The 22,007-nt window shown below is 43.3% G+C and overlaps 1 protein-coding gene across 1 annotated transcript; it reads left to right on the top strand.

Moving 5' to 3' along the window:
- The first annotated feature begins 8,860 nt into the window (after nucleotides 1–8,860).
- Nucleotides 8,861–16,365, top strand: LOC115160962 (inhibin beta B chain-like). Its single transcript, XM_029711572.1, has 2 exons — nucleotides 8,861–10,115; nucleotides 15,460–16,365. The coding sequence occupies exons 1-2, from the start codon at nucleotides 9,719–9,721 to the stop codon at nucleotides 16,287–16,289; spliced, it is 1,227 nt and encodes a 408-aa protein (XP_029567432.1). The 5' UTR covers nucleotides 8,861–9,718; the 3' UTR covers nucleotides 16,290–16,365.
- The last annotated feature ends 5,642 nt before the right edge of the window (nucleotides 16,366–22,007 follow it).

The following is a 22,007-nucleotide window of genomic DNA, read 5'->3' as shown; positions in this document are numbered from 1 at the left end:
CAAGTTCTCGAACATTTCTGGGGAGGGAATGGCCCTAGCCCTCACCCTCCGATCCAACAGGTCTCAGACGTGCTCAATTGGATTGAGATCCGGGATCTTCGCTGGCAATGGCAGAACACTGACATTCCTGTCTTGCAGGAAATCACGCACAGAACGAGCAGTATGGCTGGTGGCATTGTCATGCTGGAGGGTCATGTCAGGATGAGCCTGCAGGAAGGGTACCATATGAGGGAGGAGGATGTCTTCCCTGTAACGCATAGCATTGAGATTGCCTGTTCGGATGTACCGATCCTGTGCAGGTGTTGTTACATGTGGTCTGCCACTGCGAGGATGATCAGCTGTCCGTCCTGTCTCCCTGTAGCGCTGTCTTAGGCGTCTCACAGTACAGACATTGCAATTCATTGCCTTGGTCACATCTGCAGTCCTCATGCCTCCTTGCAGCACGCCTAAGGCACGTTCACGCAGATGAGCAGGGACCCTGGGCATCTTTCCTTTGGTGTTTTTCAGAGTCAATAGAAAGGCCTCTTTAGTGTTCTAAGTTTTCATAACTGTAACCTTAATTGCCTACTGTCTGTAAGCTGTTAGTGTCTTAACGACCGTTCCACAGGTGCATGTTCATTCATTGTTTATGGTTCATTGAACAAGCATGGGAACAGTGTTTAAACCCTTTACAATGAAGATCTGAGAAGTTATTTGGATTTTTACGAATTATCTTTGAAAGACAGGGTCCTCTTTTTTTGCTGAGTTTATTATCTCCAATGTATCGTCCATGGAAAAATCCTGTCTGATTAGGATGAGTAATATTTGACAGAACCCTTTCAATTTTTTTTATTTATTTCACCTTTATTTAACCAGGTAGGCTAGTTGAGAAGAAGTTCTCATTTACAACTGCGACCTGGCCAAGATAAAGCAAAGCAGTGTGGCACAGACAACAACACAGAGTTACTGTCACGTCTGTCTGAAGGATCGGACCAAAATGCAGCGTGTTCGTAGTTCCACATATTTTATTTAACGTGAAACTGAAATGCAATACACTAATACTTGAAACACAAAAACAACAAACCATGACGCAGAAACAGGTGGGACAAACATCAACTTAAATATGACCTCCAATTAGAGGTAAAGAGGATCAGCTGCCTTCAATTGGAGATCAACCCAAACACTAACATAGAAATACAAAACTAGAAACTGAACATAGAAATACATAAACAGACAAATACCCCCTGTCACGCCCTGACCTACTCTACCATAGAAAATAACAACTTACTATGGTCAGGACGTGACAGTACCCCCCCCCCCCCAAAGGTGCGGACTCTGACCGCACCTAAAAAAACAACAACAAAACCCACCCAACAACAACCCTCCCCCACAACAAAACACAAAGGGAGGGTAGGGTGTGCGACTAATGTCTATGGCGGCTCATATGCAGTACCCAGAACCTTCTTATCTGGCACCTCCCCCCATGGAGGCGGCTCGGGTTCGGGGCATAACCCCCACTCCACCCACTGATCCCTCTGCTTCTTTACCACCTGACCGTGGATCGTCGTCGAAAGAACCGGACTGTAGATCATTGCTAATAGTTCTGGGCTGCATGCCGCCGCTGGAGGCTCTGGGCTGCGGACAGTCGCTGGAGGCTCTGGGCTGCGGACCGCCGCTGAAGGCTCCGGGCTGGGGAGCGTTGCTGGAAGCTCCGGACTGGGGAGCGCCGCTGGAGGCTCCGGGCTGGGGAGCGCCGCTAGAGGCTCCGGGCTGAGGAGCGTCGCTGGAAGCTCCGGGCTGAGGAGCGTCGCTGGAGGCTCCGGGCTGAGGAGCGTCGCTGGACGCTCCGGGCTGAGGAGCGTCGCTGGAGGCTCCGGACTGAGGAGTGTCGCTGGAGGCCTGATGCGTGGGGCTGGCATAGGAGGCGCCAGACTAGTAACACGCACCTGAGGGCGTGTGCGGGGAGCAGGAACAGGACACCCCGGACTGGGCAGGCGCACCAACATTTTTGGGGGGGATGCATCTTGTGCTTCCTTCGTTGGGCTAGCTCCTCATAATGTTGCCGTTCCTCCCTCGCTGTCTCCACCTGCTTCCATGGCAGGGTCTTGTCCCCTGCCATTACCTCCTCCCATGTCCAGGACATCCTCCATTCTCTCCTTTCCTGGCCCAGGATCCCTGCTCCTCCTGAGCACGCTGCTTGGTCCTTTTTTGGTGGGTGATTCTGTCACGTCTGTCTGAAGGATCGGACCAAAAATGCAGCGTGTTCGTAGTTCCACATATTTTATTTACCGTGAAACTGAATGTAATACACTAAATACTTGAAACACAAAAACAACAAACCGTGACGCAGAGAGAAAACACACTACTCAAAATATAATCACCCACAAAAACAGGTGGGACAAACATCAACTTAAATATTACCTCCAATTAGAGGTAACGAGGATCAGCTGCCTCCAATTGGAGATCAACCCAAACAACACCAACATACAAATACAAAACTAGAAACTGAACATAGAAATACAAAAACAGACAAACAGCCCCTGTCACGCCCTGACCTACTCTACCATAGAAAATAACAACTTACTATGGTCAGGACGTGACAGTTACACATGGAGTAAACAATAAACAAGCCAATAACACAACTAACAAGTCAATGACACAGTAGGACATTTTTTACATTTTATGCACTAAGTGTAAGAGGCCTCTACATTTTTAAATGGACTGGATCTCTGTATTTACCACTTGGATCCTGTTTCAATAATAATTAAATCGGACCTACTTGTTGAGTGTCCGATAATCTACCATTTATATAGGAGTGGTTAAAACATGCTAATAACGGTCCTCTGAGTATATCGAAAAAACTTTGGTATATATGTTATGTCGAAAAAAGTCAGTTATAAATTATTCTGTCCAAGTTAAAAACATGTTATCATCCAGTAGGCTTTGATTACATTTCCATTATCCTCACCCACGTGGAAATTCTGTAAGAGTAACATATATGCCAATTATGTGATGGTCCGACCGCATTCTGTCCACTATCAACACTTTTTTAAACTTTTGGTGCCAGAGAGAATGACATAAGAAAGTAATCAAGACGACTAGCTTGATTTAGCCTCCGCCATGTATATCTCACTAGGTCAAGGTATTTAAGCTTCCATATATCCACTAATTCCAATATATCCATGACATTCATGATTTCTTTAAGTGCATGATGTAACGGTTCCGTAACTACAGACGCTGGGTAACGGGATGAGGATTTAATAATAAATAGACATGAAACTAAACAAGAACAGCATCTGGACAATAGAAACAAAACAACATCAATGCAGACACGGGAATGAAACTGAGGAAGTGACAGATATAGGGGAGGCAATCCCGGTAATTCCAAAGGGTTAACATACTTTTTCTTGCCACTGTAGCTATTCCATGATATTTGCATTGCTACTAAGTAAACCTCTAATTGGTCCCTATTATTCCACCCGCTAAAACCCCTCCTCATCCCGAGTTGAGTTATCATCCCAGTGACCGGCAGACCACCTCCGACCTCCGCGATCCCAAGGCCCCTGAGAGACCGGGATCCATCCTTCGAAAAGAGCGCACAGTGCCACCCACAGAACAGAAGCAGATCAGCCGCCAAAAGCATTTCCATCGCCCTCACCTCGATTTCTATTATATATAGATATTAAAAAATACATATGTATAAAAGATCCTGCTTATATTAATTTCCATAATTAACTATTAACATGTGTAATAATGTAGGTAGTTTATGCAAGGGTTGGTACCTCTTACCAGTATTGTCATAACAAAAATGACATTTTGGCAAGAATTTCATATTTGAGCAAACAGTTATTGTGATTCATCCTATATTGTCCATAAGATATTTACTCCCTAGCAACAGTTATGGGACACACACACACACACACACACACACAAACACAAACACTCATACACATTCAACCCCTTTCCCCCACAAACAACCATACACTCAGATGCTCAACAGTTGTTTCATCCCAGAGCCCAACTCTAGAAAGGCCTTGATTTACAAATGCATATACAGTTGCAGCTGTTTGAGAAGGCATGCATAATTGAGCAAAAATGGGGATATTTGATTAACCATTGTCACATCTTAGGTGATGGAGGTCAGATATACACCCTTCCCCTGAAACACCCACACGCGGTCCCCCGTCGTGACCATATTCCCAAGCATCACTGTGCATTCAAATCTTTGATGATTTTGTGTCACCAGTGCCACAATAATATGCCCCCTCTCTAAATGTCCGAGTGTGATCCCCTCCCCATGGGTTACTGCAGCTAGTGTTGCTAGCACTGCCACTGCCTGGGTGGGGGCACCCCACCAGAATCCCCACCGGCTAGGTACAAGGTCGTCAAGGTTCTCATTAGCAGCTTTGAGAATTTGCTTGTATATTATGCTCTCCCATCAGGGGCTTTGGCTTTGTAGGACCAACCCTGCCAGGCAGGTTCAGAATCTTGAGAGGGCGGTGCTGCTTTAGTAGGTCTCTGACCACATTCATCTTTCTGATTTGGCTGCGTATAGGCTACTTACAGCAGGCCCATAAAACAGATAAGTACTGCTCCTTAGTGTATGGGTCTCTCAAGGGGTTGTCTAGGATATACATGTATTACCTTGTGAAAACGTCTATCATACATGTCAGATTTCAAAATTGGCCGATGTCATACAAGGTAGGTTGTCTTCTCTCGAATGAGCCATTGATCATATTTTTGCGATATTCCTACCTCGAGCCACTTGTAATTTAACGGAGGGTCTAACACATTTCTTCTATTTGTCTGCCTCACTTCAGTCCAGGGTGCATTGCATGGTGCCATTGCAAATGTCAGACTCCACTCTGTGAGGCACATCGATCTGCAGGTTGAACATGGTGAGATTGTAGACTCCTAAATTGATAGGGGGGGTTAGAAGGATTACTTTATCCTATCCCAGGTATTCCTTAATGTGGGTTAATGAGGGTTTTGTAGCCAACTTGAGCTGCAACAAATGTCCACAACAAATTTCACATGTTGCTACCAACCTTATTATAACGTTCACCCAAAATATTGTTCTCACATATTAGTGTTAGTTAAGAAGAGAAGGCACAGAGGGGTTAAAAGCCTTTATTCATATAAAAAAATATGATTTACGGAATTTTCCATGTGGTCTATATTAAAGGGCACTTAATTTAATGTAACGGGCTTTTAAATGCAATATTCGTGCACAATTTCTACTTAAAATATCAAAGAGATGCAGAAGGCACTAATGTAAATTATTTTTGCTCATACCAAAAAAAGCGCAGAACTATTTTGTCTTTGTTTGCACTGTATGCTTTACTCAATGTTGCACAGATATTGTACAGTCAACAAAAATTATAAATTATATTTATTGATCTGCAGGTTGAACATGGTGAGATTGTAGACTCCTAAATTGATAGTGCAGTTTGTTTAGGGATTTTAAAGATAACTAGCTACTTCACATGCTAGCCAGCCCATAGCGAGATTTACATTTACATTTACGTCATTTAGCAGACGCTCTTATCCAGAGCGACTTACAAATTGGTGCATTCACCTTATGATATCCAGTGGAACAACCACTTTACAATAATACATCTATATCTTTTTTTTGGGGGGGGGGGGGGTTAGACGGATTACTTTATCCTATCCCAGGTATTCCTTAATGTGGGTTAATAAGGGTTTTGTAGCCAACTTGAGCTGCAACAAATGTCCACAACAAATTTCACATGTTACTACCAACCTTATTATAACGTTCACCCAAAATATTGTTCTCACATATTAGTGTTAGTTAAGTAGAGAAGGCACAGAGTGGTCAAAAGCCTTTATTCATATAAAAAATATGATTTACGGAATTTTCCATGCGGTCTATATTAAAGGGCACTTAATTTAATGTAACGGGCTTTTAAATGCAATATTCGTGCACAATTTCTACTTAAAATATCAAAGAGATGCAGAAGGCACTAATGTAAATTATTTTTGCTAATACCAAAAAAAGCATAGAACTATTTTGTCTTTGTTTGCACTGTATGCTTTACTCAATGTTGCACAGATATTGTACAGTCAACAAAAATTATAATTTATATTTATGCATTGCACTCTGTACATTTGATCTGATTTAATACATTACATTTACATTTAAGTCATTTAGCAGACGCTCTTATCCAGAGCGACTTACAAATTGGTGCATTCACCTTATGATATCCAGTGGAACAACCACTTTACAATAGTGCATCTAAATCTTTTAAGGGGGGGGGGGTTAGAAGGATTACTTTATCCTATCCCAGGTATTCCTTAAAGAGGTGGGGTGTCAGGTGTCTCCGGAAGGTGGTGATTGAGTCCGCTGTCCTGGCGTCGTGAGGGAGCTTGTTCCACCATTGGGGTGCCAGAGCAGCGAACATATAATATGTGTCTGTTATTCATATACTGATAAATATAAAATATATTCCATATATATGCAATGTGCTCTCACTCCACATGATGGCGCCAGGTACTAACAAAGATTTTTGACATCACATTCTCAAGGTGCTTCTACTGAAGGATTACTAATTCAAAAGGTGAGATACAATATTTTCGTGTTACATTTACATTTTAGTCATTTAGCAGACGCTCTTATCCAGAGCAACTTACAGTAGTGAATGCATACATTTCATGCATTTTTTTGTTGTTGTACTGGCCCCCCATGGGAATCGGGCAAACACCATGCTCTACCAACTGAGCCACAGGGAAGCTTATAAATCAACAGGCAATTATGATTTCTTATATCAAAACTGAGAGCACAACATGTTAAATAAATAGTCTCTCCATTGCCGCATTATGAGGTTATTACAGGGTAATTACAGGAGGAATATCAGGTTATGGGTCCACCTTCTCTTCTCCATCAGTCTAGCATGGGTGTCAAACATGCAGCACTGGAGCCATTTTCGACATGTCAATGTATTTAAAGTGGGCCCCACTTGTGCTCCCATCAATATCCTCTCAGATTAGTAGAAAGGATTTCATGTTAGAGAAGAAGTTCACACACAAGCAATGAATGAACACAGTCAAGTGGCTACAGAGAAGCCTTTACAGGAATGGCCCCATGGGCAAAATGACTTTGACCCCTGGTCTAAAGGCTCTCTCTGTCAATCATGATGGAGACCACTGAATATGGGCATGATTTAGAGTGTAGTAGGCCAATGAAGCAAAAGCTCTGTTGAGTCATGTTGTTTTGACCCTATTTGTGCAGTGGTATAGAGTTCAGCTTTATGAATGACATAAATTATTATTACATCCCTCCCACCCGCCCACATACACACAGAGACACACACACACACAGGCCTGTGTCCCTATGCTTAATCCACAACCATTCTTGACCATTGGCTAATGCGGCAGTTCACTTGACCCACTAACCTACATCAAGGTCTGGACGTGTTGACATTTTTTGACAGCCTATGCTTTCTGATCTGCGTCTTGGCACTTTTCAACAAAAAAAATCTACAGAGATTTTTCAGATTAATGGCTCAATAGTGTAGTGGATGTTTCAACAAAGGGTAGCACTGTTTATTTTATTTTTCCTCGTAAGTAAAAGCACAAAAGTCATAAGTATGTAGACCCATAAGCCTACATACTAACCCGAATCGTTCACTGTCAGAACTTGTGCGTACCTTACAAAAATGTGATGGTTAAAGCACATTGGAAGAGAAGAACATTTTTAAATGTTCAATCAACCCCATAAACTACATTGAAGTGTGTGTGTGTCTCTCTCTCTCTCTCTCTCTCACACACACACACACACACGCCTGTGTCCCTATGTGACTGTCTAACAAAGCTTGGAAAAGTAAGTATACTGTTGCATAATCCATGACAATGCTAGGCCTATGAAGCCAAAGCACCGTTGAGTCATGTTGTTTTGACCCTATTTGTGCAGTGGTATAGGGTTAGGATTCATCTTTATTAATAACATAAATTACTTTTACCACCCCTCTCCCCTTCTCTCTCTCTTTCTCTCCTTCCCTCTAGCTCTCTCTCTCTCTCTCACACACACACACACAGAAACAGATAAACACACACACACAGGCCTATGTCTCTGTGACTGTCTATGAAAGCTTCTGCTGGAAAAGTAACTATACTTTTGCCTAATCCACAACCACGCTTGAATGTTGGCTAATGCGCCAGTTCACTTGTCCCACTAACCTACATAAAGGTCGGGACATGTTGATATATTTAGACATCCTTTGTTTTCTGATCGGTGTGTTGGCACTTTCCTCAAAGAATAGCATATTTTTTCATATTCATGTTTTAATAGGGAAAGCGTTTCAACAGAAGGTGGCGCTGTTTATAACATTTTTTTCCTCATGCGTAAAAGCGCACAGAAGGCACGCGCCTTTCAGTATGAACACTGCATTATGAGTGGTATCCCATTGCAGTCAAGTGATTTGCCTATCCCGAGATATCTACATACAAAACCGAGTCGTTGGCTTTCGAAACTTGTAGTACCTTACAAAAATGCGACGGTTCAAACACATTGTGTATGTGTGTGATCCGTGCGTCCATGTTTATGTTTGTTCGTTTCATCTGTTTGTTTGTTTCAGACAACGTAATACCAACATTTATAAAATCCTTCCAATTTTAGAGCATGAGATGTCTTGCCGAAATAGTCCCACATTTATTAAAAAGGACAATCTATCTCTTTTAGGCCTATAATACAGTATTTTCTTATGAGGTAATGAAGTGTACAATTATAATGTAGGGTTAAAAGGTGTTATCTATTGTATTCTACTACTTTTTATTGTAACCATAGGAAAGTCCACCTCCGCTGCGCTTTCCTCACAGATAGTTGTAGCTGCAGCGTATAATCCCTTGAGCCCTGTTGGTGGAACTCCCCACGTGGTTTCAACTCCTGTATAAAAACTTTCGGTGTGCGGTGGGCTCCGTGTCGTGATTGCAAAGGAGAACATTGTAAAGATAACAGCATCTATTTCAGGACACAGAGACAGAGCCGTCGCATACACAAGCGCATAGGATAGTCTACTCAAACTCACCAGTAGACAAACAAGACTGTGATCCAGGGATGAGTTGGGTATGAATTCGATTGCAATTTAGTTGGATTCCTAAAGTTGCGTTTATATGAGTGATTTGAATGTAAAGGCAGTTGTAACCTCATATTTGGAACTTCACATCAAACGTTTCGTCTCCTGATCAACGGATACAAAGCCCGCGTACCGGTGAGATACTAAATGTGGTATGCAAAGGTTATGGAATATAATAATTCGTTTTGTTAAATTTGAAGAAATGGCATGCCAGACGCGGTAGTGCCATTCAGATAGCCTACTACACACTGTGCTCATTTCAAATTCACCGGTCAAGAAAGCCGGTCAAGAACCAACACCTCTGGAATTGTGCTTTAGATGAGAACTGAACTGTAGTGCGCTTCACAAAAAGGACCCAAGCTTTACAGGGCTCGAGAGGAAGCAAATAAGAACATCTGGAATAATCTATTAGCCCTTGACAGCAGCCTCTTTGGAATACAAAAACCACATGGACTGTTTTGGATTACCCTAACGTGTGCATCAATCATAGTTCCATGTGCAAACTATTCCCGGTGGCGCAGAGCTGGATATTTACCAGGATGCTAAACTTGTGAAGTAGCCTAACTCTCTTTCTTTGCTCTCTGTATCGAATAACCACAATTCTTCCTCTCCATCGTGCTTGGGAATTCCAGTCTCAAAAAGAGAAAATGAAAAGATATAGTCTCACATTGGCTTGTTTAATGGCTTGCATACTTTCCATCTGCTGTACTTTGGGCACAACGGGTACGGGCACAACTGGGGCAGAGACTCAAACTGTGACCCAGGAGTCGTGCGCTTCGTGCGGGATGCCGGAGGCGTCAGAACGGGTGGATATAGACTTATTGGAAGCAGTTAAGAGGCACATCTTGAACAGGTTACAAATGAGAGAAAGACCCAACATCACACACCCTATCCCGAAAGCGGCGATGGTGACAGCGCTGAGGCGGCTTCACGCAGGTAAACTACGAGAAGACGGAAGGGTTGAGATCCCTAACCTTGATGGACAGGCTGCCTACAGTAACGAGGTGCAAGAGACGTCGGAGATAATCAGCTTCGCAGAATCAGGTAGCCTAATTATCAATAATCAGAGCATTTATCTAACTCTCATTTCTCTCCCTTTATTTTTCTGAGTCATGACTCAATTTCAAAAGGTGTAGTAGTAGCATTTAGCACGTTTTTCCCTCCGAGGATTCTAGGAATTAATATTCATATCAGGACAGCCATAATTGCGCAGGATACAACCCTACATAATCACGATATAATTGCCTCATAAACGAGATTGAATGCCTCATCTGGTGGGATCTAGTGGGTTTCGTAAAGTTCTCAACCCAGATGTGTGTAGCCTATTACAGCCAATGCCTTCAATTTTCGTTTTCTGTTTCGAAGAGTGACTATATCCTTAAAATTCAAGTGCAACTGTCTTTCACTAAGTCGACATGATACATAACATTCAACATGCATTCATTCATTCAACAATTCATTGTAGAATGAAACCTTAAATGACCCCCATGTGTTGTCTAGGGAATAGTAAAGAACCCTGAGTCCCATTTCAGCAGTAAAACGTGTTTAGGCATAGAGCTCTATTTTAAGTGAAAACCCCTTCAATTGGCCATTTATCCAACTTTCTAAGAATGTGTATGTAGCTAACTCTTAAGGGTCTGAAGATAAACCCCTCCTTTCCCCCTTCACACACACACACGCACGCACGCACACACACACACACACACACACACATCTATTGTCTGTTAACAACTGAAACCAATAATTGCCAGGTTAGTGCAGTGAGAACATCATATTTGAGATGTAGTGTTTGTTTAGCAGAGAAAGCATACCATTAAGAAACAAAGTGAGATGCCAGTCCCACAGTGCAACGCTGTAGCACACAGTAAACAATCAGCCTGGATGGGTTCCTAGCTGTCACCCTCCAATAGAAATGATGTAAGCACACTCATGACAATGGAACAAAAGCAAGGCAATTATTGGGAGAGCACTGTGCATTCTTGCTAAACCCAATATGTCAACATTCAGAACAAAAAGCATGAGAAAACAAAAGAAAACGCTCAGAATAATGCATGAGACATTTGAGTCGTGGGTTCGGGGGATGGAGAGATGGAGGAGGTGGGAGGGGGTGTATGGTGTGCCCATATCTCCGTTTTCTAAAGAATGCTTTTGTCATATAAAGGTTCATCCAACCAGGCCTCTTTGCTTTTTTTCCATTATACACGATACCTTTGAGCCTTTGTGCAGCATTGTGCCATGGAACTGGCTTTGCTCCCTGCTCTCTAGACCCCCTCTGCCTTCAGGCCAGCTGGCACTCACCCCCAGAGCCCAGGCTGCCAGCAAGGGCATGGAAAGAGGGACAAGGCCCCTGGAGCAGCCTGGAGAGAGGCAGCTAGACCAGGCACAGGCCGGGGCCCAAGCAGAGGGACTTTAATGATGTCACAGTCAAAGATCAAGGTGTGTAGGTAGGGGCCTAGGGGAGTTTGTGGTGTGCATTACTGGATGGCTGGTAGGGGCCTAGGGGAGTTTGTGGTAGACATTACTGGATGGCTGGTAGGAGCCCAGGGGAGTTTGTGGTGCGCATTACTGGATGGCTGGTAGGGGCCTAGGGGAGTTTGTGGTGCGCATTACTGGATGGCTGGTAGGAGCCCAGGGGAGTTTGTGGTAGACATTACTGGATGGCTGGTAGGGGCCTAGGGGAGTTTGTGGTAGACATTACTGGATGGCTGGTAGGAGCCCAGGGGAGATTGTGGTAGACATTACTGGATGGCTGGTAGGGGCCCAGGGGAGTTTGTGGTAGACATTACTGGATGGCTGGTAGGGGCCTAGGGGAGTTTGTGGTAGACATTACTGGATGGCTGGTAGGGGCCTAGGGGAGTTTGTGGTAGACATTACTGGAAGGCTGGTAGGGGCCTCGGGGAGTTTGTGGTAGACATTACTGGATGGCTGGTAGGGGCCTAGGGGAGTTTGTGGTGAGCGTTACTGTCCTCTAGAGAGCGACAGCTATAGCTCTTATCTCTCAGTCAGTATTCAGTCTCATGACCGCCTAGCGGAGCAGAGGCTGAGGCTTGCTGCCAAGGTTCCAGGTGAGGAACAGTGCCAACCACCCATCTCTTATGACAATCTCGCGTACCCTCGCTTTGGCGAAGGGATTCAGTGTCCCGTAACCAGGGGAGCGGAGCGGAGTGCAGGGGGAGATGTGTGCATCTCGATTGTCGTTGGTATAGCCGCTTGGACCTGTTGAACTCCCTGTGACTCCGGTCCAAGACACGAATTAAGACTTCATTATTGGATGTCATTAACTCTGGCCCAGTCCTTGGGTTGTGTGCCGAATGGCACCCTATTCCCTAAATAGTACACTAATTTTGATCAGCGCCCTATGGGCCCTGGGGAAAAAACTGTAAAAAATAGTGCCCAGTATAGGGAATAGGGTGCCATTTGGGATGTATCCCTCTCAGGGCTATAGGGCTGGCTGCTGGGTTTACTCTGGGACAGAGTCTTTCATGAAGACACGTCAATCATGCCCTGTCTGAAGCAGCTCATGGAAGTTTCCACATCACACTCAATCCAAGTGTGTGTGTATGAGTATGTCAGGTGCTCTGACTAACTGTAGATTCACCCCTTGCTCATACATCATTATGCATGTGCTTTTCCATTTGTAACTGCTTTTCAAAGCTTTTATTAAACCATCAAGAGTTAAGCTTTTTAAGTACAACTTCAAACTCACTCCTCCACCACTACCAGCAAAGCAGCTTACTAACTACTGGCCAAAAGTCCAGCTCTATGGGGCTTTATGGGGCTCTCTGGGGCTCACCCTGACCTGTTCTGCTCTTTTCCCCTCTCCTCTCCTATTTCCTCTGTGGGAATTGCTTGAGTGCTGAGCTGAGCGTTGTGCTCCAGCAGCCTAAGGGATGCCTGTCAGAGTCGTGTGTGTGTGTGTCTGACTGCGAGGCGAGGCTCATGTCAGAGCAACGGTGCTCCGCGGCATTTGGTCTATGTCATCACAGACTTTGAGTAATGAGCATAGCACTCTGCTACATGCGTGCAGTCTCTCTCTCTCTCCCTCTCTCTCTCTCTCTCTCTCTCTCATATTTATATATATAGCCCACCTGCCTACCCTGTTGGTGGCACAGGTGTGGACACGCATAGGCAGCGCTAGCTCCATCCAGAGAGACAGAGGCCCACCCAGATGTCAACCTCACCTCCCCTGCCTGGCCCAGGAGCACATTGACCCCAGTCACACTCAGCCAGGCAGCACGCCTCCTTGTTTAACTGGTCTCCAACATAACCTTCTCCATCACCTCACCTCCTTCCTGAACTCACCTCCCTAAAGCCTGGTTCAAGCACTGGCTATGTGTTTTTGTGGGATTTTCTAAAAGCAAAGAAAATGTAAATAGTTTCAGTGTTTTCCAGCAGGATGATTCTCAATCCACTCCAGCATCCAGTTTAATGTGGCCAGTCTCAGCTACCCTAAGTTATGGGTCATTAAAAAATATGTCTGTATTTTTTTCACAGATGGGATATAGGGGAAAAGCTACAGATACACTCCACCGCATATTTAAAAAATGTATGACAATGATTCAGTCCAGACTGTAGTACCTTTGTTGTTAGAGATTCAGACAGCCATCTCTCTCCACCCATCACTTCATTGCCTTACACACAGTGTCACTCAGGGCACAGATAGAGAAACGCCCTGGCCTAGGATCTCCCCTGTTGATCACTGGGAGCTGTTGAGGCAAGCAGCAAGGCATGGTAGGAAATGAGGCAAGGATATATACTCATGTCCTTGGGCAATGACAGCAGTTAAATCAGGTTAAAACTGTTATTGCATCAATGCCTTTACATCTACACTTCAGATGCATACTTTTCTTCTTAAATACTTGAGACTGCACCATGAGGGTTCAGTATCAATATGCATTGTGCTTTTGTTGTTGCCACAGGGATGGTTGCTTACACTGTATGTGTGTGTGTGTGTGTGTGTGTATGTGATAACGCGAGTCTGTGCGTGCGCGTGGTGTGAGTGCGTGCACGTGCATTAATTTAAAGTCACTGTTACTGGAGTACCCTGTAGGCATAGGGTCACTTTAAAAAGGGCCATCTTTGGTGGCCAGCTGTTGACACCAACTCACGCTAATCAGTTTGCAAACAAAGTAATTTAGCCGCTTCAACATGTGCTCAGCCGAAGACGATCCTGGCTAACTCTTAAACAGAAACTTCTCGGTTTTCACAGTAATTGGGAAGACATCATTAGGCTTAAAAAAAGATATGGCCAACCCCAAACCCCATTATGCCTTGGACATTTTGAATCTCTTCATTGTTTCATTTTAGAAAGTGGCCAGTGTCATGTAAATGGCTTTTATTTTTGCCTCATCATGCTTTTGGTTAGGAGGGCCACGCGCTTAATGCCAGGCTGCAGCGCGGCTGTCTCCTAATACCTCACTCGGGTCTTTGTGCTGTCAGTCTCAAAGGCTCCGGGGAGCTCTGGGGTTTTCACAGCAGTGCCTCACAACACACACACACACACACACACACACACACACACACACACACACACACACACACACACAGCCCTCATAGCGAACTCAATGAACCCCCCGGGGCCCAGGCCTTGTCCTACCCCCCTCCCCTCCTCCGTTCCCCCTCTTCACTTCTCCTCCATTCCCCTTCTCTCTTCTATCTCTGGCTCTGTCGCTAGTCTTCACAATCAGACCTGAGGCCAACTGGGCCTGCTCCCAGAACTGGGCTGTCAGGAGAAACAGCCTATAAGGAACTAGGCTAACAGCATGTGATGTGTGAGAGAGTGGTGAGAGGAAGACAGAAGTGACTGAACTGCTCCCTCCTTGGCTACCTGCTTCATGCACCTTCTTGTTGTTTGTCCACTTCTTTCTCCCTCTTACAAATGATACTCCGATGTAGTGTTACATTACTTTCATTCACAGAGACAAGTTGGAAAACTGTGTTTTACTTTGTGAATTTGGTCAACTTTTCTAACTTGTTCTAAAAATCATGTTAGTTTATTATCTTGACCCTTGACTGTACAGCAGCGTTCATCAACTAGATTCAGCTGCGGGCCAATTTTTTTCTTGAGTGGATGGTCAGGGAGAGGATGGTCAAGCCCAAAGAAATATAATATTTGTCTAAAACTATAATCATTTCAAACCAAGCTTACATTTGTATACAGTACAATCATATTGTTACGCGTGTCGGAATACTTTGGAACAGATTTCCAAAATTAAAATCACTTGGAGCTGATTTTCTGGTGTTTTTACAGTCTTTTATGTCCAACAATTATATATATATTTTTTGTGCTCACAAGACATGCAGGGCCAAATAGTTGGGGAACCCTGCTGTACAATATATATCACTATATATCACTAAACCCACATCCCTCTCTTCTTCTCTCCATCAGATGAGCTGACTTCATCTCAAGCATCTAAGTCCAGCCTCTACTTCCTCATCTCCAGTGAAGGGAACCAGAACCTGTACGTGTCTCAGGCCAACCTGTGGCTCTACTTCAGGCTGCTGCCCACCGGCTCCGAGAAAGGGCCCCGACGAAAAGTCACAGTGAAGATCCACTACAAGGAGGCAGGGACTGGGACTGCAGGTGGAGCCGGGGGGGGGACAGGGCCAGGGGGAGGAGGTCGGTGGACCCTGGTGGAGAAGCGCGTGGACCTTAAGCGCAGCGGCTGGCACACATTCCCCCTGTCAGAGGCTGTGAGGGCCGTGTTTGGTAAGGGTGGCCGGCGGCAGGACCTAGAGGTGCACTGCGAGGGCTGTGAGGCGTCCAACGTGGTTCCTATCTTAGTCGACCCAGCAGACCCTTCACACAGGCCCTTCCTGGTGGTCCGGGCGCGGCAGGTGGAAGGGAAGCACCGCATCAGGAAGAGGGGCCTGGAGTGTGACGGGAGCAGTGGAGGCCTGTGCTGCAGACAGCAGTTCTACATTGACTTCCGCCTCATTGGCTGGAACGACTGGATCATCGCACCTGCGGGTTACTACGGTAACTACTGCGAGGGGAGCTGCCCAGCGTACATGGCAGGGGTACCGGGGTCAGCGTCGTCGTTCCACACGGCAGTGGTCAACCAGTATCGGATGAGGGGCATGAGCCCCGGCTCGGTAAACTCCTGTTGTATCCCCACCAAGCTCAGCACCATGTCTATGCTGTACTTCGACGATGAATACAACATAGTAAAACGAGATGTGCCCAATATGATAGTGGAAGAGTGTGGCTGTGCCTGAGACTGTCTGTGATTTTTTTTACTTTGAACTTTGAAAGTCAAATCAAACGACTATAGTTAAAAAGTCTTGTACAAAAGGACCTTTTTGTACTATATACACACATACATATATATATATATATATATATATATATATATATATATATATATATATATATATATATATATTTAGTTATATGGAAGCACACCAACAGGTACAAACAAACATGTATTAATGGATTATTTATCTGGCTGAGTGAGGCCAGTTTCTGTCCATTTCATATTAAGAACTTCAGAACGGTTCCAGAGTTATGGGAGGAGAAGGGAATGGTTGATCACCAAATTATATTATTTTTCTAGTTTGCCATTTTTAGATGAAAAATAATGGTACTTTATCTCTTCTCTGATGAAGATGGAAAGAAAAGCGCTTATTGGCCCAGTGCAGTCAAAAACGTGTTTTATATATATTTCCACACTGAGGTTGGAATAATACTGTGAAACTGTAAAAATGATGATAATGCCCTTTTAGAGTCTTTTGAAAAGACTGCCTGAAATTTCAGCCTGTTTTGGTGGGATGGAGTTTTGGCCTGCCTAGTGACATCAACAGGTGTTAAATTAGTTAATAGGCCAATAAGAAAGAGAGTTCCAAACCTGTCTGACAATAACAGGTCATTTTCAGTTTCCCTTTACCACTGAGACCACTCCCAGACAGTCGTAGCAACATTTTTGCTTGAGAAATTGCTATTCGCTAAGAAGTTATTTTTGTTTCTTTTTGACCATTTTAATTAAAACAATCACAGTAAAGTACTTGATTGTTACCCAGAAAATATTTGATATTGAGATAAAAAGGGCTGGATTGGACCTTTAAGGAAGCTTACAGGTCCAGGATCAGCCAACCGCACATGGGCTTCTTCCCCTTCCTGAGTACTGAAGCACACCAGAACATTGACAAAACAAAAGCACTGACAATGACAATTCATCGGCTAATACAATTAGAAACACCAGCACTTCCATAAAGACTGTCATAAAGACACTATGACTGTCCCATTCAATCCGGTGGAATTATTACAGAAACTGTATCAGCCTGAGCTTATTATTGAATAAAGCCTTTCTGGAACTATACTCCTGTCCAGGTGAGGTGACGACACAACAACAACGTTGTTGACATGTTGTTGTTGACATTGGACCACACGTTCTCTCTTCCTGTCTGTGACCATACTGCAGGCGAGCACTCAGTTTAAAGGTGAAGATGGACCTTTGTGCACAGTGCACAACTACACACACTTCATCCAGAGAAAACAGAGTCCGCGCTGCCCCTACTTGTTCTGATAAAGTGGACCTCGAAACGGACGAGGAGGAGACTCTTGTTATGGGCCAACAGGGCATGATGGTGCAGTGTAGCACTTGCAGACTAAACTCTTTAAATGCACACTCCCACTCCTAATAGCACTTGCATATTGAAATGCCTTCAAAGGGGTACTGAGTGTCCTGTCATAAATAAGTGCCACGTAATTTATGCAATGTATAGTAACCCACCCATGTCCACCTACACAACTCTACCAGACTGAACTGATCTTTCTTCTCCTCCTCTCCTAGTCTTTAACTCCTCTTATCAAATACTTGAAATGTGATCTTTCGCTTCCATTTTTCCAAAGCGAATGATTGTTATGACATTTGCACTGAAAAGTTGCGGGATTAGTTAATAAACAAACTGCCATTGAAAGTTATTTTTCTAGAAGTAAATTGTATTTTTTTTGTACAAATTTTATTTGACCTATTAATGGAACCAAAGAGGCCAATATTATTTTAGCTTATTATTATAATAAGATGGCGAGGCCATCACATTACTTTTTGTGTCCAATACTGTTTGATCATAAGAGGCCTAATCTACGTATCAGGGTACAATATGATGATTCTATTTCTTAGTTATATTATTTCCTTTCTCTATCTATTTTGTACAATAGACATGTGGACACTTCATTTTTCATCTTTAATTCAAATTTTTTTTCTCCAGTTTTTCTATTTAATAAAAATATATTTTTAGTTCCTGTTTCAGAATCATTTAGTCATATCAATGTCATCTGTACAGTTTATGTAAAGTAAAATATGTTTTCTTAAAATATTTTGTAACTTTAAAATAAATGCTTACTCCGCATCATTATCCTATTCTCCAGTGTTGTGGTCAAAATCATTTTAGTGAGTCCTTTCAGGCACTCAACATTCATCAGCCGCTAGGTATGAAAAGTAGTGGGAGGGGTACACAACAAAACAGAATGTACAAAACAAAGGAATATCAAAAGCAATTTCCATCTATACTGCTTCATATGTAAAACATTTTACTGTTAGTGTCAGGACTGTGCCTCTTGCTTACTACAGTAGCTGTCCTATTCCTCATCATTTGCTGAAGTGGTGAACAGACTAACTGCTTAACATACAGTAAAAGCTACTGTCTGTCAGAACAGTACTAGCTGTACCTAGATGTCCATTATTTGCTGAAGGTAATACGGCTGATAGAGACAGTCACACTGTACCAGGTTCATTCCTGAGGCTCCCCTGTCATTGTTGTGATGGTGGGTTGGGCTGGTCTCGTTGGGAAACAGCAGAGATCAGAGAGAGCCTAGATCAAGCAGCGTGTAGCCACATGGCCTTATTACATCATAGCCAGCAGGTTCCCCTGAAAGAGCCTTATCTGACTGTTGCTGTTTATCAGAGCCAGAGGTTAAGCTTTCCAAAATGACAGGAGTAGCTATGTGTCATTACCTTGTGTAAACAGAATGAGCAAACACATCTACCAACATGTTGAGAGTTTCTGCATGATCTCCTTGTACAACATGAGCAAAACACACACAAGCACAAACCGTTCAAAACATGCAACACATTCCCAAAAACATTGTTGGAGATAATTGGTTGAAATGTATCCATTTATATGTGCCAAGTGGATGCGCTAGATAGCTACGCCTGACACTGGCCTGTTGGGTGAATAGCATGTTTGCGACTGGGAGGGAGGGACCACTCAACTAAACACTTTGCTTGAACTAAATGAGTCAGCATTCCCATGAACTACAGAGAGAGGAATATAGAGAAAGAGAAAAAGAAGGGAGAGTAAAAAAGAAAAGTAGAATCAATATGTGAATGTGATGAATGATAGACCTGCCCTCCACTTTTGTTGTTTCATTCCTGGGCCACATTCAGATATAAACATGTTATGTGCAGAACAAACATGCCGACTCTGATATGTAGAATAAGGACTCATGTCAGTTCTATTAATTTCATTTCTATCTTGCAAGGTTCGACAACATTTGACATTTGCCTACTGAACGTGGCCCGTTTGAGTGAATACGTAGTGAATGTGTCTCTGTACAGCGGCAGGCTGTAGGGAAATATCTGTAGCTGTTAGCGGTCTTGTCAGGCACCTCAGTATTAGCGAAGCCGCCACAACAGGAATGTTAACCAGGGGAGAGCTGCAGGCCATGTAGAACTGCATGCACACACATATGCACACATACGCTCACACACACACACACACACACACACACACACACACACACACACACACACACACACACACACGTCTCATACCTTCAGCAATCAGCTAAATCAAATATTACCCCTGCTCACTTCACTCCAAGAACACATTCTGTTGAGGTCATGACAAGTGCCTTGTTGACAGGCTCATTGTCAAAAGTCATTCTTTTTAAAATGTGTTTTGAACGCATTATTCACTGTTAAATTCAAGACGATTCATTGCCTAGAATAGGGTGTAATAGGAGGCATTCCATTCCCCAGCCCTGTAGAGATCAAAACCTGCATTCACTTTGATGTTGATGAGGACATTTATATATCATTTCATATTATACAAGTTTTATGTTGGTGAAGTTGCCTTGACTGTTTGAAACCTACTATACTTTCTCAGCTTTGGCTTTTCGGCGAACTTTCAACAGATGTTCTCCAGTGAAAATACAGTTACCATTTCTATTTCTTTTACCATTGTGTTTGATCTCAGGATCACTATATAGAGCAGTTCTGAGCTTAGTACACAACAGATTGTTCTTAGGTTTGCTGTAATATTGGGGCTTGTTAGCTGTGTAGCTGTGTAGTGGACTTATGTACTTTAGATACCCTTTAAATAAACGTACCATTTCTTCTTAAGACCGTGGACATTAACAAACAGTCGGTGTCTTAGGATCAACCTCAAGTCTTATTGTTCCCCTGTTTACCTCACCCTCCAACGCAGGGTGACATTGTGACCTTTGGAGCGACCTGCACTAGGAGCCACCAGCACACTCTCACAGGGGGATTAAAGCGGTGTAGAAGGGCTTTGAAGACATGAAAACATATTTGCAAGCGACTAATGAGCAGAAAGTTCATTAACCCATCACTCTAAGTGGTTGTGCTAACTGTGCTCCCTCCGTACACCCCCTTCTTCTACTCTGTTTATGGATGAAACAAAAACAACTAAATATGCTACACTCCAGGTCAACACGTGGTGGGAGGTTGACACAGCAAGTCAACAATGTTAAGGTTGTTCCCTCTGTATGAAAACAACTAGAGCCTTGTCACTAAACCTACCCCATCCCCCCTCAGCCCCCTTAGCTCCTAAACCCTCACCTCCTCCCCCTTCATCCTCTCACCCCCTCCTTCCTCCATCTTGACCTCCTTTCTTCCAGAGCACTAAGGTACACTCAGGGCCACAAAGCTCACGTTTGTGTGTCATTCAGTGGCTAGCCTAGCCCAGATCTAGCCGGGGTAGGGATCACGTCCACAAAGCAAAGGAGCCCCCTGACCATTCCTTCAGGAGGGGCAGCACTGGCCATGGCTATGAAAGAGCTGATAGTCCCCTATGCCACATACACTGTAAAAAAAAAATAATCCATATAAAAACAGAAACTGTACTGACCAAAAATTACTGGTACAATTTCCATTATTTTACGGACAGTTCCTTCAAAGAAATGACAGAAAATACTGTATAAACACAGAGTGTCCGTTAATAGATGGAGCTGATATTTGTATAAATCTGTTAAAAAAACCTGTTTTTTCCTTATTTTTATGGACATTCCCTGTAATAGATTAATGGGAATATATATATATATATATATATTTTTTAATATATATATATATATTTTTTTACATATTTATACAAATATCTGTCTATTAATGGACAATCACTGTGTTTATACAGTATTTTCTGTCATTTATTTGAAGGAACTGTCCATAAAATAGTGTAAAATATACTGTTAATTTTTGCCAGTAGATTTTCCGTCTGTATATTTATTTTTATTTAACCTTTATTTAACTAGGCAAGTCAGTTAAGAACAAAGTCTTATTTACAATGATGGCCTACCCCGGACAACGCTGGGCCAATTGTGCGCTGCCCTATGGGACAACCAATCACAGCCGGATGTGATGCAGCCTGGATTCAAACCAGGGACTGCAGTGGTATCTCTTGCACTGAGATGCAGTGCCTTAGACCGCTGCGCCGCTCAGGAGCCCCAGATATATGGAAATGTTGTTAAAATAGTGCTCCCTCCATGTACGTATATACACAAAGTTCCTTTTTCTTATTTTCCTCTGTAAATCTATTGAAAATGTAGAAAAATTGCAAATGTAGGCTATGTAAATTAACAGAAACAATTATTTTAAAGACATTTTTCAATTACCATTCAGAATAATTAGTTAAAAAAAGTAGTTCTTTTTTTGTTGTTGCAAAAGAACAAACAATAGATTCCTCAATACAACAAAT

This window comes from Salmo trutta, chromosome 24 (genome assembly GCF_901001165.1).
Source record: "Salmo trutta chromosome 24, fSalTru1.1, whole genome shotgun sequence".
Classification (NCBI taxonomy): Eukaryota; Metazoa; Chordata; class Actinopteri; order Salmoniformes; family Salmonidae; genus Salmo; species Salmo trutta.
Note: the sequence above shows the minus strand (reverse complement) of the source record. Positions and strands in the feature narration are given on the sequence as shown.

Bases quoted from the DNA above. Each gene is read 5' to 3' on its own strand.
- LOC115160962 (XM_029711572.1), top strand. From the start codon at position 9,719: ATGAAAAGATATAGTCTCACATTGGCTTGTTTAATGGCTTGCATACTT. The intron at 10,116-15,459 runs GTAGCCTAATTA...TCTCTCCATCAG, and splicing joins AATCAGCTTCGCAGAATCAG to ATGAGCTGACTTCATCTCAA.